Here is a 17975-nt window from a genome sequence, read left to right as displayed (position 1 = left end):
ATATTGGGTCAGTGACAGGCAGGGGGACCATCCTCTGCCTGGCAGCAACCTGATTCTGGCCGTTTCAGCCCCAATCCATGCTGAAACGGGCCCATAATGGCAATTTTAAGCTATTTTGTGCCCATTTCTGCCGGGATCTGGGCCCAAACAGCCTGGATCAGGGCCAAAACTGCCTGGATTGGGTTGGTGCCAGCATGAACCCGATCCTGGCTGTTTCAGCCCCGAAACAGGCCCAAAATGGCCATTTTAAGCCGTTTTGGGCCCATTTTGGCCCTAATTGGGAGATCGGTTCTGTCCCAGGGGGTAGAACCCTCCCCTGCCTGGCACTGACCCAATCCAGGCCATTTTGGTCCTGATTGGGACCAAAACAGGCCCCAAAACGGCCGTTTTCATCCATTTGGGGCCCGTTTCAGCCGGGATCGGGGCCGAAACTGCCAGGATTGGGTCGGTGCCCAAGGGGGGAACCTCCCCCTGTCTGGTACCGACCTGATATTGGCCATTTCGGGATTGATACAGGCCAAAGTGGACCCAAAATGGCCTCTTCTAGCCATTTTGGGCCCATTTTGGCCCGGATTGGGCCTGTTTTCATCAGTATTGGGGCCAAAAGTACCCGGATCATGCCACTTCCAGGTGGAGGAACACTCCCCCGTCTGGCAGTAGCCGGTTCTGGGTCTATGCTGTCCCAGTTGAGGCTGAATTTGGTATGATCATGGCCAAATTGCCTCCCCCCCCCCCCCGTGGAGCATGGGAGCATTCCCAGGGCAGCCATGGCCTGTGTGTTGACATCACTTCCTGGGAAGTGACATCAGCACACTGTCCTGGCAGTGCGCGCACGCACATGTAGTGAACAGGGCTCCACCACCTCCTAGGAGTTGCCTCAGGTGAGAGTTCCCCCACCTCTTTCCACAGAAAAAAAGCCGTGGTTATTATTATTCATACTTCATGAACAAACTGATGTAGACATGAAGTCAATTTGCTGCCATGCTACTGCTTTCCCTCATCTTTCCTTTAAAATAATTTAAAACTTCGTATTCTGGTTTTTGGTTCAACAATGTAATAGCAATTACATGGGCTACATTTTCCTTCTTTGGTAAAGCACAGACTCCTAAATCAATATAATTTGATTCAAGTAGTAATAATTGTTAATGTATAGAAAGAGCTTTCATGGAATCGCATTGTGAATAGAGAATATTGCCTTAGTGATGAAATCATGATCAAGATATGAAAAGAAGATCAATTGATTTACAGTTTGGGGAGTTCTTTTTCTCCCCCCCCCCCGCCTCTTTTTTGGGGAGGTGGATTTTCTTCCTTGGTCATCTAGGAATAAAAGATACAATATACATATATGTCTATAGTATAGTATTGTGGAACGTTACCGTTTGCTGGATGTAATAATAACCATAACTTAAAGGTTTAACATTTATTTAAAGTGAAATGGATAGGAGGGTATGTAGAACAGTAACAGAACAGTACAATATTGATTGTACCCTGTGGGTCCTTACCTTGATATTCAGAAAGTTTTGCTGACTGTTCTCATATCTCCAAAAGAAAATTTTTAGTGTAAAGAGAACTGTAGGAACAAAACCTGTCCTTCAAACATGGAAGTCTTTACTAATTAAAAATAAAGTACAACACCATGATAAGAAAGCTGTGTAGTGTAATTGTAAGTAGATCTGCAGTATAGTCCTATAAAGAGTTACTCCAATTTAAGCCTATTTTTTCAATGAAGTAACTGCATAGGTCTTCATAGTTAATTATTTATATTTGGATCAACTTTGTAAGGCAACAAATACCCCGTAGAGTCAAATTTAAAGGTGTAATATAGTCATGTGTGTAATAATTCTTTTATTTTAACTTCAACAGTTGGCACTGTTAAGAACGACTTTCGTAGCCATTCATTGTGTGTCCCAGATCACTATTCCACCCTAGGAAGACTTGATAGCTGTCGTTCTGCTATGCTGCGATCTGAAACTAAGGACTCGAGTTGTCAGACAGAGGAAGCCAAAGTGGTGCCACCTTCAGTGAGGCGTATACGTGCACAGAAAGGACAAGGAATTGCAGCCCAGATGTCACAATTGTCCAGTTCCTCTGGAAACATGTCTGTGATGAGTGATTCCACAGGGGTTGTATTTGCCTCTCGGCTTAACAGTGACCTGGGGTTTCACAGTTTACCTCGTTCAGGAGCAAGGGTGTCTTTGCAAGTACTGGAACGGAGGCATAGCATCTCTAAGTCAGTAGAAGATGGAGCTGTGGCACACCAGATAAGTAACTTGCAAGTGGATGATCATGTTGTTCATATGAGGAACAGCAGTAGGATAGGAATGCTTCAAAGGCCCAGATCCCAAGAGGTAAGCATTTCTGAGAGTGAACTGGAAGAAAACCCAGCAAACATGGTTTCTTCACATGCTATGTACTCAACCTGTGTCATACCAAATGCTGCCCTACCAACCTCTTCAGAAGTGATTGCTATTCATGCTATACAGAGTGCAGTATCACCAGATAGTAAAATCACCAACTCATATACAAAGCCTAAAGACAATCTTATTGTCAACTGCACATTAAGCACGAAAGGTCAACACCACTCTTCTAGTAGCTGTAATGAGACTAGTTCAACACATAACTCACAGTCCTTGGACACTATCTCATCAAATTCTATGGTAGTGCTTGCTCTAGAAGATTCAGGAGTAGCACTTGGTGGTGCAGGATCTATGGAGAATGGGCCCCAAAATATTACCTACACCTTTAGGAATAATCTCAGTTTTCCAAGTTATTCTCAGGACAATGATACCAGGAGTGAATCAAAGTACTCAGTGGATAAAACACAGGGCAAAGTTAAGGGCAGCCTAGAGCATTGTCGAGTTAAACCTACAGCAAATGAAGACGTGGCCTTTCACAAGCCAAGCTGTGCCACTCCAGGATGCACCACACCCATGAGCAACTTGAGTACTGGCAGCCTTGAACGAGTCTCAGCCAAAGAAGACTCAAGCTCTTTGTATTCAGTGGACCGTGATGGCTATTACACTTCCATGCATGTGGACTCAGGTCTCAAGTCTGGTAAAACTTGCATTAATAATAATGGCTTTGGAAACCCCAGGCACAGTGTCATTAATGTGTTTGATGGCATTGAAAAGAGATCACTGGGAGACTTGTCAAACTGCAGTGACAAATCTCTTTCACATAGCATATCCTTTAAAAAAGCAAAGAAACCACCTCTACCGCCATCTAGAACAGACTCTCTCAAAAGGATACCCAAGAAGAAACCTCAGTCCAGTGGGCAAGTTCTGGATGACATGCTAATTGCTAGTCTCCAGCACTCCCTGCAATTGAACCTTAAGTGTAAAAACAGTGGCTCCCCATCTCAAAGCCCCTGCAGTGATTATGATGATCCGTGGGTGTTGCGCTCTCGGAGCCAGAGCTCTGTGAGTGCTAGCAGCAGCATGATGTCTGCCACAGGCCTGAACACGTACTCCATCTGTACTGTCACACCTTCCCAGAGTGAAACAAGCAGCATCAAGTCAGAGTATGCTGACCAGTGGGGTTACTGTAGTGACTACCCTGCGATACAGGATGATCGGTTAAAATCTCCACTAGTTCATTCTGCATCCAAACTGAATGATTATAGCATCAGCCGCCTCAATGATGGATCACGTGCTTCTGTACCACAAGTGCCCAGTGGATTGGCCAAACTGAAGTCCACGTCTCCTGAAAAATCTCATAGAGTAACATCACCATCTAGTGGGTATTCTAGCCAATCCAACACACCCACAGCACTTACTCCTGTGCCTGTTGTTTTAAAATCTCTGTCAACAGGAAATGGGAAACCCAAAGTGAAACCTAAAGTGCCTGAAAGAAAGTCATCCCTATTGTCTTCTGTTTCAGTGTCTTCCTCCTCCACATCTCTTTCTTCCAATACTTCCACTGAAGGGAATGTGAGCATAAAGAAATCGGACACTGTCTTTGGCTTTCCTCTGATTACGCCTTCTCCAGTAATGTCTCCAGACTCCACTGACCATCATTTCCCCCCTCCTCCTCCTCCTCCTTTAACAGATGTCATGGATCAATCTCACCGATCTGTATCTCCCAGTTTCCCCCCACCTCCACCAGAAATAGTTGTGGGTGCATCTTTTTCTCAGAATAATCCGTGGTTTCATTTTCCAGCACGAGATGAATCATTCAGCCATGTCTCCCTCTTGTCACCTCCCATTCCATCTCCGCCTCCCCTTCCTTCCTCAGTTCCTCCACCAGCACCGCCTCTGGACCCAAAGCTTGCAAAAGGTGCATATAAACACACAATATATTCTTCCAAGAGACATAACCCAGAAGGTTCTTCTTCTAGCACAAGGAAACAGCCATTCAGTAAGGAAGATTCCACTAAGCCCACAATGCCTCTGGTAACCACCCAAGCCCTGAAATTGGTACAGTTGAGGTCTGTGAGGAAAGCGGTGATGTCAGAAGTTGGACAGTCTGTTGAAACTACTTCTGAAACCAGTTCTCAGGAAAATTTAACTGAATTTATTTCAGCACAGTCACCTTTAAAACCATGTGTGTCAGTAGGACACAACAGTAGTCAGGATAAAGAGGAGATGAAAACTGATGGTGCTTCTGACAAAAGCTTTGTTTACCTTCCTTGTCAGAGATCAAGTAGCAACACCCTTGAACTTGCCAGTGGTAAAATGTCTGGAAATGCAGCCAATCTGACTCAGTCCTTTGCCAGTGATCTATTGCCAGCCAGTGTCGAAGCAGCACTATTAGAGAAAGAAGGTTCTCACTCTGGTCTTGAAAGTTTGCCACTTCCTGGGCAGTTGGAATCACCCAACAAGCCTCAGAGTATATCGCCAAACAAAAAGCCACCACCTGTTTCAAAGAAGCCCAAACTGTTCCTGATTGTGCCACCCCCACAACCCGATGTTCCTGCAGAAAAAATAGCTGAAGTGGGAGAAACAGCCAGAAGCACTCCCAGTCTATCTACAAGGGATGCTGCAGTTGAACAGTTCAGCCAGGCTAAGGATTCTCCTACAGATGGACTCTGTTCCTGTGAAATGGACTCTGGCAACCTGGGTCCAGGAGGAGGAGCTGCAGGTTCCACCTTCTGTGAAACAGAGGAAGCCAATATCTTGCTGCTGCAGCCAAAGCAGGAGGAGCAGTCTGGCTTGTGTGAAAGAAGCAATTCTGACAGAAATGGAGATAGCATCTCTAGAGCAGACAAACAGCCATCGCCAGGGGATGAAAATGGTAAGTCTGTTTTCCTTTTGTTCTCCTCTTTCTCCAAGCATATTAGTGACTGGAAAGGGGGTGGGATAGGGGATGGTCACAGTATCGACTTCATTTCAAAACCCACTATGCAGATACTCTTTCCTAAGGGAAATCATAGAACTGGAGTTAATTATGTATAGAGAATCCCTATTGGCACCTTAAAATGAAGATTAACTGTCGAGAAGATCTGGTCTACCATATCCTATTCTAATAAATCCCAATATATTTGTAGTTTTTAAACGGATACAGTAATTATGACTGTTTTTTTAAAGACTTCAAAGGGAGTTTCCTGTTTGTAATAAACTCAAGCCTTTCACAGACCAAGTATCAGAAAATAATTGGCAGCAGTCCTGTCTGCATTTACTTATGATCAAGCCTCATTTAACACAGTGGAATGGACTTCTGAATAAATATGCATAGTAATGCACTGTTTATAAGGAATCTACTTAAATTTCTTTTCCTTTGCAGCTACTGAACTGGGATTACTCTGTTTTTCTGATCCTGGGCAGTTTACCATTCTACATAATTTTCACACTTCCTTTTCAGCTGAGGTGTTTGATGCAGATACAACCAACAGCTTTTCACTGCAAAGCCTCAGTTATAGGGAAGGCAGCGATGCTGTAGCAATGCCAGCTAGACCAAGAACTACTGAGGATCTTTTTGCAGCCATTCACAGGTATTGCTTAATCAGTCATATTTGTGTTGCTTCCTATGTCCTGTCCCATGGTTTAATTAATAAAGTCCTCCCAAGATAATTATTACTATTTTAATTTAAAAATTTAGATGCAGGTGATATGTACTTCTAGCCAGAATATTATATATAACACCTTTTACTAATTTTGCTGGCAGTGAGATCAAGTTTGATAAGAGTGTCAACCTTTGTCCTGTTGAAAATGCCAACTGAAGCCCTTGTGTATTCTGTACTGTGGCTCTCAATTTTGTTCATTTAATACATACTGTTGCTTTCTCTATGTATCTTTTTTGTTTTCATTTCCACTGCCTCCCTGCCTTTTCACTCTTCTCCGCTGATTATGTGGTGCAGTTTGGGACAGAGGCTCAACGCTAATGCTTCATGGCAAGCGTGGCTTAAACTGGCAAGTAAACATGATCTGTCAGTCATATGGACAAAACATATGACAGTAGCTGGATTATAGTTTGCCATAATCCAGAGGAGGATGGGCTATTTTGTGGCACGCTAGTTTGTCAATGGAAAAGTGCAATACAGATACATCTATCCATATCCCTTGGTTTTAAAACAAAAATCCAATAGATTCATGATTTTTATACATTTCACTGGCACTGTGCTAGTGTAAATGTTCCTCGGTCTCTTTGATTTCCACACTGAGGAAACAGCCAGTGGGAAAACCGATAGTTAGGTGGGTAGCCATGTGGGTCTGCAGTAGAACAACCGAATTTGAATCCAGTCGCACCTTAAAGACCAACAAGTTTTTCAGAGTGTAAGCTTTCAAGAGTTAGAGCACTCTTCTTCAGACACAAGTATGAATGGAGATCCTTAAGCTTTTATATCCCAGTCAAACGTGGGTGGGATGTTACAAGAGAGTGTATTAGGATATAAAGATACAATACAGCTGTAGTGAGATAAGAATCCTCTGTTCAGCTTTGGGGGGGGGGGGCTTCCATTGTTCTGAATTTGTGAATCCATTTCAGCAATCTCACATTGAAATCTCCCCTTGAATATATTGTCAAAGGCTTCCACGGCCGGAGAACGATGGTTGTTGTGGATTTTCCGGGCTGTATAGCCGTGGTCTTGGTGTTGTAGTTCCTGACATTTCACCAGCAGCTGTGACTGGCATCTTCAGAGGTGTAGCACCAAAAGACAGAGATCTCTCAGTGTCACAGTGTGGAGAAGATGTTGGCAGGTAATTTATATCTACTCAATTACCTGCCAACATCTTCTACACACTTTGTATGTCAATAAATCTCAGGTACAGGAGGGGTGTTAGTGGGTGGGAGCTGAGAAAGTGCTGTTCCAACTCAGCCATGAAAATGTTGGTGTATTGCGGTGCCATGTGAATGCCCGTGGCTGTGCCATTGATTTGAAGGAATAAATCTTCACTGAATATGAAGTAGTTGTGCGTGAGAACAAATTCACAGAGCTTGGTAGCAAGATCAGCTGTAGTGTTGTCAGTAATGGTGTTCCTAATGGCTTGGGAGGGATGTTGGTATATAGAGACTAGACATGGGCACAAAATGGGGAAGAAATAAACCCTGAGTTTTGTGGTTTGTCGCGTTCCACGAATCACAAACTTTCACGAAATTGTCCCATTTCACAAAACGATTTGTTAGGTTTGTGATTTGTCAGATCCCGGGGTCCTACAACAGCCCCGTTCATGCCCAGAGATGTCAAATTTGCAGGGAGACTTCAAAGGCACCCTCGCCCAACAACCTTCCCAGCAAGGACAAGAGCAGAAAATAAGAAAGTCTTTTCAGTCTCTTTTGAAACTGTAGCAAATCCAGCCAAAAGCTCCCAAACCCACTCTCTCTCACTCCAAATCCTAGCAACAGCTCCTCCCTCTTCTTCTGTCTACTGGAACTGAAAGCAGGAGACACAGAGCTGTGCCTTATATAAGAAATGCTCACATAGAGCAGAACAGGAGCTCTCTCGTTGGCAGACAGACCTGCCTAACAGGGTTTGGAGGGATGAGATTAGTGTTTCCATGGTTACAGAAGGCCCATCTCCCCCCTGCTCATTGCTCATAGAAAAGAATGGGAGATCTCAGGTTGGCAGGGAGAGCTGCCTATCAAGGTTATGCGGGCTAAGAGTGGGGTTTCCCCAGCAAAAAAAGGTCTGCAGATATTCCGGGCCTATGTTGCCTAGGGAATCAATGGATCAGCGCTAGCATGTCTGGCATCATGAAGCATTCACAAATTGAACGAATCGACCCCAAAAGTCGTGGATTTCATGAAAAACGCGGACCCATGAAACGCATTTTTGCGATACATGAATCGGCCCAATTCATCACAGAATTTTATTCGTATTTCGATTCATGCCCATATCTAATACAGACTGAACATACATGGTTGCCAAAATAGCATTACCTGGTAGATTGTCAACTGATTGTATTTTTCTCAGGAAGTCTGTGGCATCTCGCACATAACTGGGGGCATTGATGGCATAGGGTCTGAGAATGGAATCACAACAATCAAAAAACAGTAGGAGCACATTTTAATCTTCTAGGATATTCCATGCTTACCTAAAAGTGGCTGTCTTCAAATAGAAACTTCAAGGGGAGATTACAATGTGAGATTAATGAAATGGAGTTAATTTACAAGTTTAGAACAATGGAATCCCTGGAGCCGAAAAGAGACTTAGGATTCTTTCTCACTACAGATGCTAATTTCTACTTGAATCAGCTGCATTATACCTTTACATCTTGATGCCCTCCCTTGTAAGACCCCATCCACCTTTGGCTGAGATATAAAGTAATAGTAAGTAAATTTATTGTCTACAGCCATAGGACATCACTAGTTTACAAAACCTTACATCATGTCAGCTAAAAACAGTTACATCCAGTGTCATAGTTAAAATGAATTAGATCAAACAGTAAAATAAACCAAGCTATCCCAGAAATCATGGGGCCACCCCATTCAGTACTACCTTAGATCTAATCTTCTTGGCTGCAAGTGCAACTGAGAGACTCAAGAGATACGGTTATCAATGGCTGATAACAAAAATATAATCTTCTCGATTTCAGAATATGTGTTTGTGGCATGTAGAATTCCGGCCAAAAATTTAGCTCTATATAATAAAATAAGTAATGGGGAAAGTTTTCCACTGTGAGCGATCTGCAAATGCAGATGCAATGTTCCACAGGAGTATGAGAGTAGCATCCAGTCAGAAAAGCTGATTGCATAGTCTGAAAACGCAGAACAGTAAAAGACATTCTGAGATTGTTATTGGAAATTATGACTAAATAAGGGCTGGGATATAAAGAAAGTTCTGACTCTCGAAAGCTTATACTCTGAAAATCTTGCTTGTCTCTAAGATGCCACTGGACTAAAATCCTGCCAGGAAAACTGATAGCTCAGGTAGAGGTATTCAGCCCTTCCAGAGCTGCAACCATCTTTAATCTCAGGCTACAATGCCAAGAGGAAATGAGCTACAAGGACAAGACATCATAATCCTATGACAGGACACACAGTTATGACCTCACTGTTGTCAAGGCCAGAGCCTCAAGCAACAGACCAAGAGAGCCAGTAAAAGGAACCATAGGAAGTTGTGTATCCTACTGGTCAAAGTCAGTGGTCAAAGCCGTAAAGGAATTCTCTCCATTGCTGAGTGGTGTCACGTCTCCTTCCTGCTTTTGCTCCTCTCACTTTGTACACAGAGGGGGGCGGGAGGGAGGGCACCTTGTTCTCTATTCATGTGTATCAACAGCAGGTCCGTACCAAAAGCAGCAACGAAAAGGCAGCTCTGTGGAGGTCATAACCCAGCAAATGTGTTTGTGTGTGTAGGGGGTTATGAACCATCTGAATAGCCCGACCACTGCTTTACGGTACCTTTTGCTGAAAAAGATAAAACACAAGAACCCAAGTAATTTTTGGTTTAGAAAATTTAGTGTGCAGCACTAGCTCCATCTTGTGGTCATTTTTGGTATACATCGAACAGATTTCTGAAGATAATTGAGGCTGATTACATATATCACATGGACAAACTGGATCCCAGCTGAGTTAATATATGGAGGTAGCAGCTGCATTCTATTTATTCTTGGGAACACATGGACCTACCTGTGAACAAAGACTTTCCTGTTCTCTTCTGTGATTTGTTTACTTTCACAGAAGAGAGAACAAAGTTTTGATCTTTGTTAAAAGGGCAAGTGCTAGTACGAACAGCCACAATCAGTTGTTACAAAAACTAGAAATTCTCTAGAATACATCCTGAGATTTTCCACTCAGGTATCCCCAACCTTTTTGAGCCTGCAGGCATGTTTGGAGTTCTTAGATAGCATGGTAGGCACAGCCACAATAATAGCTGGCATAGCTTACCTTCAGTCACATAGGTGAAGACCCTTGTGTTGTGGTGGCAGCTGCTGTCAAACCAACACTCTTCAAAATCTGCAGCCAATCTAATCTTCAATGGTCAATCAGAAGCCTTGTTGGGCTGAAGACCCACCTGGCCCTGTCCACTTTCTAAAAATACTTGGTGGTCGCCAGGAAATTTGTCAGTGAGTGCCATGGTTAGAAACCTTACATTAGTTGATACTTTACAATTTGATATTTTCTTTTCCTGGTGCTATGATACATTGCAAACTATCTCTTTGCTTGTGGAAGAATTATTGTTATGGCCAGAAGGAGGCATGGAGCAGGCTGGAGTGGGCATTTAAAAAATGTTCTTAAGTACAGCTAAGACCCATTGCATCAATGGCTTTTCGTATGCCTGTATAATTGTCTATAATTGATGCCTGTTATGGTTTTTACAAGGAGAATGGTCTGTATTGCACATTTAAAGTATTGTGTGTAGTTTGTGTTAAATCGTATATATACCACGATTACTGAGAATGCCATTTTACTTTATATGTAGTATCCGTATTATTAGTAAATACACTACTGACTTACAAATACTGGTACCATTTAGCCTCTTTTGCACATGTTTATATGGCCTTGTTTTCCCCCTGAATTTCTAGTGTGTTCTAACTTTTAAATACTGTCTCAAGTAGAAAGACAGATCTCTTTCTCTCAACTGAAATGAAGAAATACAATTATTTTGCCATTCACAGACCTCTTGACTTTGTACATGTTTTGTAAGTGGAAATCTGTGAAACTAATATAATCTGAAGCCATCAAGCAAAAACAGTTATTCTGGAAACTTATTTTTCTAATGGGCAAACATGCCCAAATACACTTGGGAAATGCAGTAAAATTTCCTCCTTTTACATTCTAAGAATGAAACTGGGAAGTTATACACCTTGCCTTCACTGTGCAGAGTAGGTAAAAAGTGAACTGATATTTATTTCAGTGAGATCTCTCAGTCACCACAGATTTTAAAAACCCTGTTATTTCAGAGGTAGATCAAGAGGGCTACTGTCAGGCAACTATATAAGCCATTGTTTGTTTAGTCCAAGAACAAGCCTCAGAAGTCAGCAGTCTTTCACACTCCCTCCTCTTATCATGTGCATCCCATAGATTCAAGACTCCCTTGTTTGTAACAAACTGTATATTGTTAATAAATATTAAATTAAAAACCAATAAGTCTCCAGATCCTGATTGTATACACTGAGCATTCTTAGGGAACTCAGATATGAGATAGTTGATCTGGAAACCTGCATATGAAACTGATCACTTAAATAAGCTGCTGTACCAGAAGCCTAGAGAATAGCAAATGTTACACTGATTTTTACAAAGGGCCCCTTTGAAAGTGGTTTAGAGAGGAACCAGGAAATTATAGGCCGGTTAGCCTAATATCTGTGTCCTAAGCAAAAGGTAGAATGATTAAGCCTGCTAAGGGAAAATCATCAGGGCTTCTGCAGTGGGAAGTCTTGCCTCACCTGTCTTTTGGAGTTCTTTGCGAAAGTGAACAAGCATGTAGATAATGGTGACCTGGTAGACATTATATATTTGGATTTTCAAAAGGCTTTTGACATTGTACCTCACCAAAGACTTCTGGGTAAACTTAGCAATCATGGGATAAGAAAACAGATCCTCCTATGGATGAAAATTGATTAAACAACAGAAAGCAGAGAGTAGGAATGAGTGGGCAGTTCTTGCAATGGAGAGAAGTAAGCAGTGTGGTCCCACAAGAATCGATATTGAGACTGGTCTATTTAATTTGTTCATAAATTATCTGGAACTGAGAGTGAACAGTGTAGTGGCCAAGTTTGCATATGACGTAAAATCATTCACACCAACTCTAAAAATCTCTATAAGGATCTCCACAAATTAGGTGAGTGGGCAACAGTGTGACAAACAGAAGTTCAGCATAGGCAAGTATAAAGTGATACACACTAGAACAAAAAAGCCCAACTTCAACTATATACTAATAGGGTCTGAACTTGCTGAGACTAAGAGGGAAAGAGACCTTGGGGTCATAGTGGATAACTCAATGAAAGTGTCAACCTAGTGTTCCACAGCAGAGAAAAACCCTGTGCTTGGGATTGTTGGGAAAGGGATTGAAAATAAAACAGCGTTTACGGTAATGCACCTGTATAAATCTATGGTGTGACCTCATTTGGAATATTGTGTGCAGTTCTGGACAGAGAGAACTTTTTCTCCCTCTCCCACAATACTAGAACTGAAGGGCATCCATTGAAGCTGCTGGGCAGTAGATTCAGGACAGAACGAAGGAAATACTGCTTTATACAATGAGTGATTCATATGTGGAATTCACTGGCAAGGGAAGTAGTGATGATCACAGGCACAGACAGTTTTAAAAGAGGATTAGCCAGATTCATGGTGGATAGGTCTATCAGTGGCTACTAGCCATGATGACTAAAGGGGGTCTCCACATTTAGAGGCAGTGAATCTCTGAATACCAGTGCCAGGAGGCAACTTTAGGGAAAGGCCTCGCTCTGAGCCCTCCTGTTGGCCCTCCAGAGGAACTGGTTGACCACTGGGCAAGACAGGATGTTGGACAAGATGGACCACTGGTCTGATCCAGTAGGGCTCTTCTTACATTTTTATGTTGTGATATCCAGGCAGGATGAAACAACAAATTGTGGTTTGTTTCTTTACAGTCTGGGATTTCACAATTTAATTCTGGCTAGCCAGCAAGAAACAAGTCACAATATGATATGATCAAGTTCCCTATCTGGATGTTACAACCAGTTACAATTGGGTATGAATCAGGAAGTCTTCAGTGCAAGGGAAGGAGGGAAAGAGATAGGCTTCTGGATTTCCGAGGCTTGTTGTTGGCCAAGCAAGCCATGGGGCTGGATTTTGCATACAGCCACTCAGTGTTCAAATAAATATAGTATAACCCTGTCCACTTATTGCTTCCCCCCTTGGAGAGGGAAGGGGTAGACAGGAGGCACACTAGACCCAAAGTCTACATTGAGTTAAGGTTTCTCATTTAAAAGTGATCCTTTATTAGACTGTTCTGTTGTCACAGCAGGAAAGTAAAATACACCATACTTTCTTTGCTTAAGTGGTAGTAGTCCTTGATTGGTGTTAACTAGAAAGTGCAGGCATTTTACCTTATTTAGAAATCACTCATCTTTTTTCTGTGTTAAGCTGTGTGGTTCTCTTCAATGCAGAACAATTAATTTATTGTCGAAGGCTTTCACAGCCGGAGAACGATGGTTGTTGTGGGTTTTCCGGGCTGTATTGCCGTGGTCTTGGCATTGTAGTTCCTGACGTTTCATCTAAACCACGCTCTTCAGGCAAATGGCTACTCCAGAAATGAAATCCAAAGAGCAATCAAACCCAGGATGAATCAAACAACCAAGGAAAAACAGTCTCCTACAGGAAAAGTGTTTGTGCCATATATCAAAGGAATTACTGATCAGATGGGAAAGCTTATGAAAAAGCATAACCTTCAAGCAGTATTCAGACCCACCCGAAAAATACAACAGATGCTACGATCAGCAAAAGACAGTAGAGACCCCCTCACCTCTGCAGGAGTATACCGTATACCCTGCAGCTGTGGACAAGTTTACATCGGGACCACAAAGCATAGCATCCAGACAAGAATAAAAGAGCATGAAAGACACTGCAGACTTGGACAACCTGAAAAATCAGCAGTGGCTGAACATAGCCTAACTCAAACAGGGCACAGTATCTTATTCCAGGACACCAAAATACTGGACAACACTTCCAACTACTTTGTCAGACTGCACAGGGAAGCCATTGAAATTCACAAGCATAAGCAAAACTTCAACAGGAAAGAAGAAACCTTAAGAATGAACAGAGCATGGTTTCCAGTTCTGAAAAACACCAGGCTAACAAAACACTCTATACTCGACAATAGCTCTGCAGAGAAGATTAGCACATCAAGTACCAATCCATATGCAAAAGAACCTCCTCAGGATACAGTGAAGCCTCCCGCCATTAGCATTCCACACCCTGGGAAACTCTTACAGGATGACTCAGCTCAACTCCACCCCTCCTGAGTAGATACAAATGACCTGCCAACATCTTTTCCACACTGTGACACTGAGAGATCTCTGTCTTTTGGTGCTACACCTCTGAAGATGCCAGCCACAGCTGCTGGCGAAACGTCAGGAACTACAATGCCAAGACCACGGCAATACAGCCCAGAAAACCCACAGCAACCATCGCAGAACAATTAGTTGATAAATCTTTCCCTCTCTGTTAGTGAATTAGCTGTTTTAGATAAATCTATATGCAAATTACTGTGATATAGTAAGATGTTTGCTATGTTGTTAGCTTCCCACAGAGCATATGAATTTAATTTAGATTTCATTCTTTTCAATTTGGCATTTTGGACACCATAGCAAATAGAATTAATATATATCCTGTAGTTTATGTTCATTTACACGAAGCTACCATGTTGCAAAGATGTTTCTTTAAAAAAATATGGTTTTGCAAGATTCAAGTATTTTCTTCATGAGAAAATGCCGTGAATCAACTTGGATATTGTAATCAGCAAGTAAATTGAATTAATTTAGTTCTCTACAGGTGGAATAAAAATAAGTGCTTCAGATTTCTCTTACCACAATTCCTTTTTTCTAGGAATATCTTCTATTGAGTTTTGTGTAATTGCTATCTATCATATGTTTCTTGGCCTCTTAGAAGCATCATCTTCAATGTTGTTATGTGGAACAGCAATTCCTTTTTTTGTGAAACACTAATAACTGTTCTCTTGGTTCCCTCCCTTTTTTTCTTCTCCTACATGAAAATCATAGATCCAAAAGGAAAGTCCTTGGCCGCAAAGACTCTGATGAAGACCGTGCTCGAAATCATTCTCCATCACCTCCAGTTACACCCACTGGTACTTCCCCAAATTTGGCTTCCCTGAAGCAGGCAGGATCCATTCAGAGAAATATCCGCAAAAGTAGCACCAGCAATGACAACTTCAAAGCACTGTTGCTTAAAAAAGGGAGTCGCTCAGATACCAGCTCTCGCATGTCAGCTGCAGAGATGCTAAAGAATACAGACCCACGATTTCAAAGAGCCAAAGTAGATGCTTCATGGGACCTTTCTGAAAGTACTATGAACTGTTCTCCCACCAAGAGCAGACGGGCCCAGGAAGAGTGGGCCAGAAGCGAAGGCCTCATGCCAAGGAGTCTGTCTTTTTCTAGTTCCAGGTATAGCCGTTCTCGAACCCCACCATCTGCTGCAAGCAGCAAGTACAGTGTTCGGAACCGGATCCAGAGTAGCCCTATGACTGTTATCAGTGAGGGAGATGTGGAAGCAGCTGAACCTTCAGAGGGCAGGACTCATAGGACTTCAGAGGAGTCACTTGAAGTGTTTGACATGGATGGAATGGACATTAATGAAGAGGTGTGCTCCAGTGAAAAAAACACAACTCACTCAGACTTCATAACTTAACTGAGAACACTGGATTCTTTAAGGATATATTTATGCCCACCAGCTGATAAAAGATTCAGTGAAGATTAAGTAAGGTGCTGTGACATTAGACTTTCAAAAGGTATATGAAATAAACCAGGTCTGGGAGAAAGCCTAAATCATTACTGTTGTCTTTGCCAAGCATTTAACATGTACTCATCTATGGATGATGCAGCAGCACCAGTAGCTCTGGGTGGCTTGATGGGGAGGATCTTGTGATTTAGATTTTTTTCTTAAACTTAACCAACAGACTGCATTAAAGCCTTAAAAGTCCTTATGAGGAACAAAAAAACATTCTCAGATCCTGGGTTGTATGTGGGGTTGTTTTTTTTTGAGGTTGTAAAAAATTAGAGCAAGTCTGCAAATGAAATGGGAAGCTTTGGTGGTACCAGGTGGCAGTAGCTGTTTAAGTATTCTATTTATGAAATTAAGTAATCTCTTTTGACCAGGGACAGGTAGAATGAACTATGCAGCCTGTTCGATTGGCAGGGCTGGTATTGTCACACTGCTGCTTCTAGTGTTGGCTCCTAGGCTGTTTTGACCCCACGTCGCCTCAGTATCGCTGATCAGGCCATCCATATTCTGAATGGATTCAATTTTGTAACAACCTTACAGGAAAGAAGCAGTGTTGTAATACAGAACTGACTGCTGTGCAGCCATATTTACAGTCTTGGGGCTACTTAAGCCCATGTTCCTAGAAGAATTTCTTTGAACAGAAATGAGATATTCTTTAGGAGAATTAAAATAAATAACTGCTGATTTGCAAGAAAGATGTAGTTAGATTCGGGGGTAGAGAGGGATAAGTAAACACAGCCATACATTTCTAAACCTGAAAATCAAGCTCACACTGGAAACACTATAGAACTGCAAAGAGTCCCCTTTTCAAATAAACTGTGTAATATTGCATTGTTTTTCATCTGTTTGACAAAATGGAGAGATTTTTCAGTAACCTATCACTTGAAATATTGAATGCTTGCTAACTTTTGGTTACCAAAGAGCACATTACAGTTATTTTTCCTTTTTGGGTATACATTCAGCATTACCTTGTTTTGGGAAGAAACCCCTAAAAATTTAGTAGGACTTGCTTAATTTTGTTGTGTGTTTCACCAATGACATTTTTAAAAAATCTTTTAAGTTTTTCTTACTTGTAAAAGAAAACTTATAACTGAAATATCAGCTGGCAATTTTGATTGACATTTTTAAAAAATCCTTTAGTTTTTGAAAAGGAATTTTACATAATTTGATGGTTTGTGCAGTTTTTATAACATTTGTACATAATGAAAATTCTTAAGATAACTTGTCCCCCCAGTGTTGGGATTTTTACATTTTTACACTTTAAGGAAAATAATGCTCTATGTAGATAATTTATTTTAATGAAAAACATTTGTTTCTCCTTTTTTCAGTCTCTGTATTTGTTAGTAGTGTAAATTTCAGGAGTCTTCACTTAACTCAAGAAGGGGATGTTGACAATGCTGTGACTCTGCATCAATAAACAAGGCTGTCATTTGTCATCTTGTCTCTCCAGTCAATAACGCAACCGTTGAAAACCACTGGAAGCTACTCCACTGAAAACCAGAAGTCATAGGTGACCAAAGTATAACTTTGGGCAGCCAGGGTATGGGGCACACAATAGATGACTATAGGTCAGCCTGTGGCACGGAATCAGGGTACAATCCGACCACTATACCTGTTTGCTTCTCCTGTGCCATACTGTTGCCTGCTGTTCTATGCAGTACACCAGTGGTTAAACCATCCAAGTGATCTGTCAAGAGGTGCATGCTTATGTGTTCTATTGAGCATGCGCGTGGCATAAACACGTTTTAGTCATGACTTACAATGCACTTACTAGAAAGATTGGCCACTGTTGTCATAAACCATCCAGCCATCCAAGTGACAGTAAGGAAACCATCCAAATATTAAATTCAGCATTCATTTCTAAAAATGTCTGCATTAAAACATACCATACCACACACAGTAGGAAAACTCTTAGCTAACCCTAACTCACACAACCAGTACAGAAATTGTAAATCTCACTGTGTTCCTTTACTCCCTATTATCTGTGCGGAGCAACTTTGCCAGTTACATTTCAATTTCAGTTTTTCATCCTATACCCCAGTGCTAGTCTAACCATTCATACATGCTCATTTCCAAACTTTCGAAATTGAGGCCTTCATTTTTTTCTGCCTAAATGAAAATTGATCCTATTTGCAGATAGGTTATTATTGTTCCAACAACTG

At 41.8% G+C, this 17975-nt stretch overlaps 1 protein-coding gene across 1 annotated transcript in view; it reads left to right on the top strand.

Annotated features, from left to right (window-relative positions):
* NHSL1 (NHS like 1) overlaps positions 1-17249 on the top strand; it is a 238453-nt gene extending 221204 nt beyond the window's left edge. The window contains exons 6-8 of the mRNA XM_054974770.1: positions 1864-5232; positions 5800-5929; positions 15075-17249. Coding sequence (XP_054830745.1) covers positions 1864-5232; positions 5800-5929; positions 15075-15720 — 4145 coding nt within the window. The 3' untranslated portion in view covers positions 15721-17249. The remainder of the gene's footprint in view (positions 1-1863; positions 5233-5799; positions 5930-15074) is intronic.
* Positions 17250-17975: the final 726 nt, after the last annotated feature.

Source organism: Eublepharis macularius, chromosome 1, assembly GCF_028583425.1.
Source record: "Eublepharis macularius isolate TG4126 chromosome 1, MPM_Emac_v1.0, whole genome shotgun sequence".
In the NCBI taxonomy this organism is placed as follows: Eukaryota; Metazoa; Chordata; class Lepidosauria; order Squamata; family Eublepharidae; genus Eublepharis; species Eublepharis macularius.
This window is presented reverse-complemented; position numbering and strand designations above follow the sequence as displayed.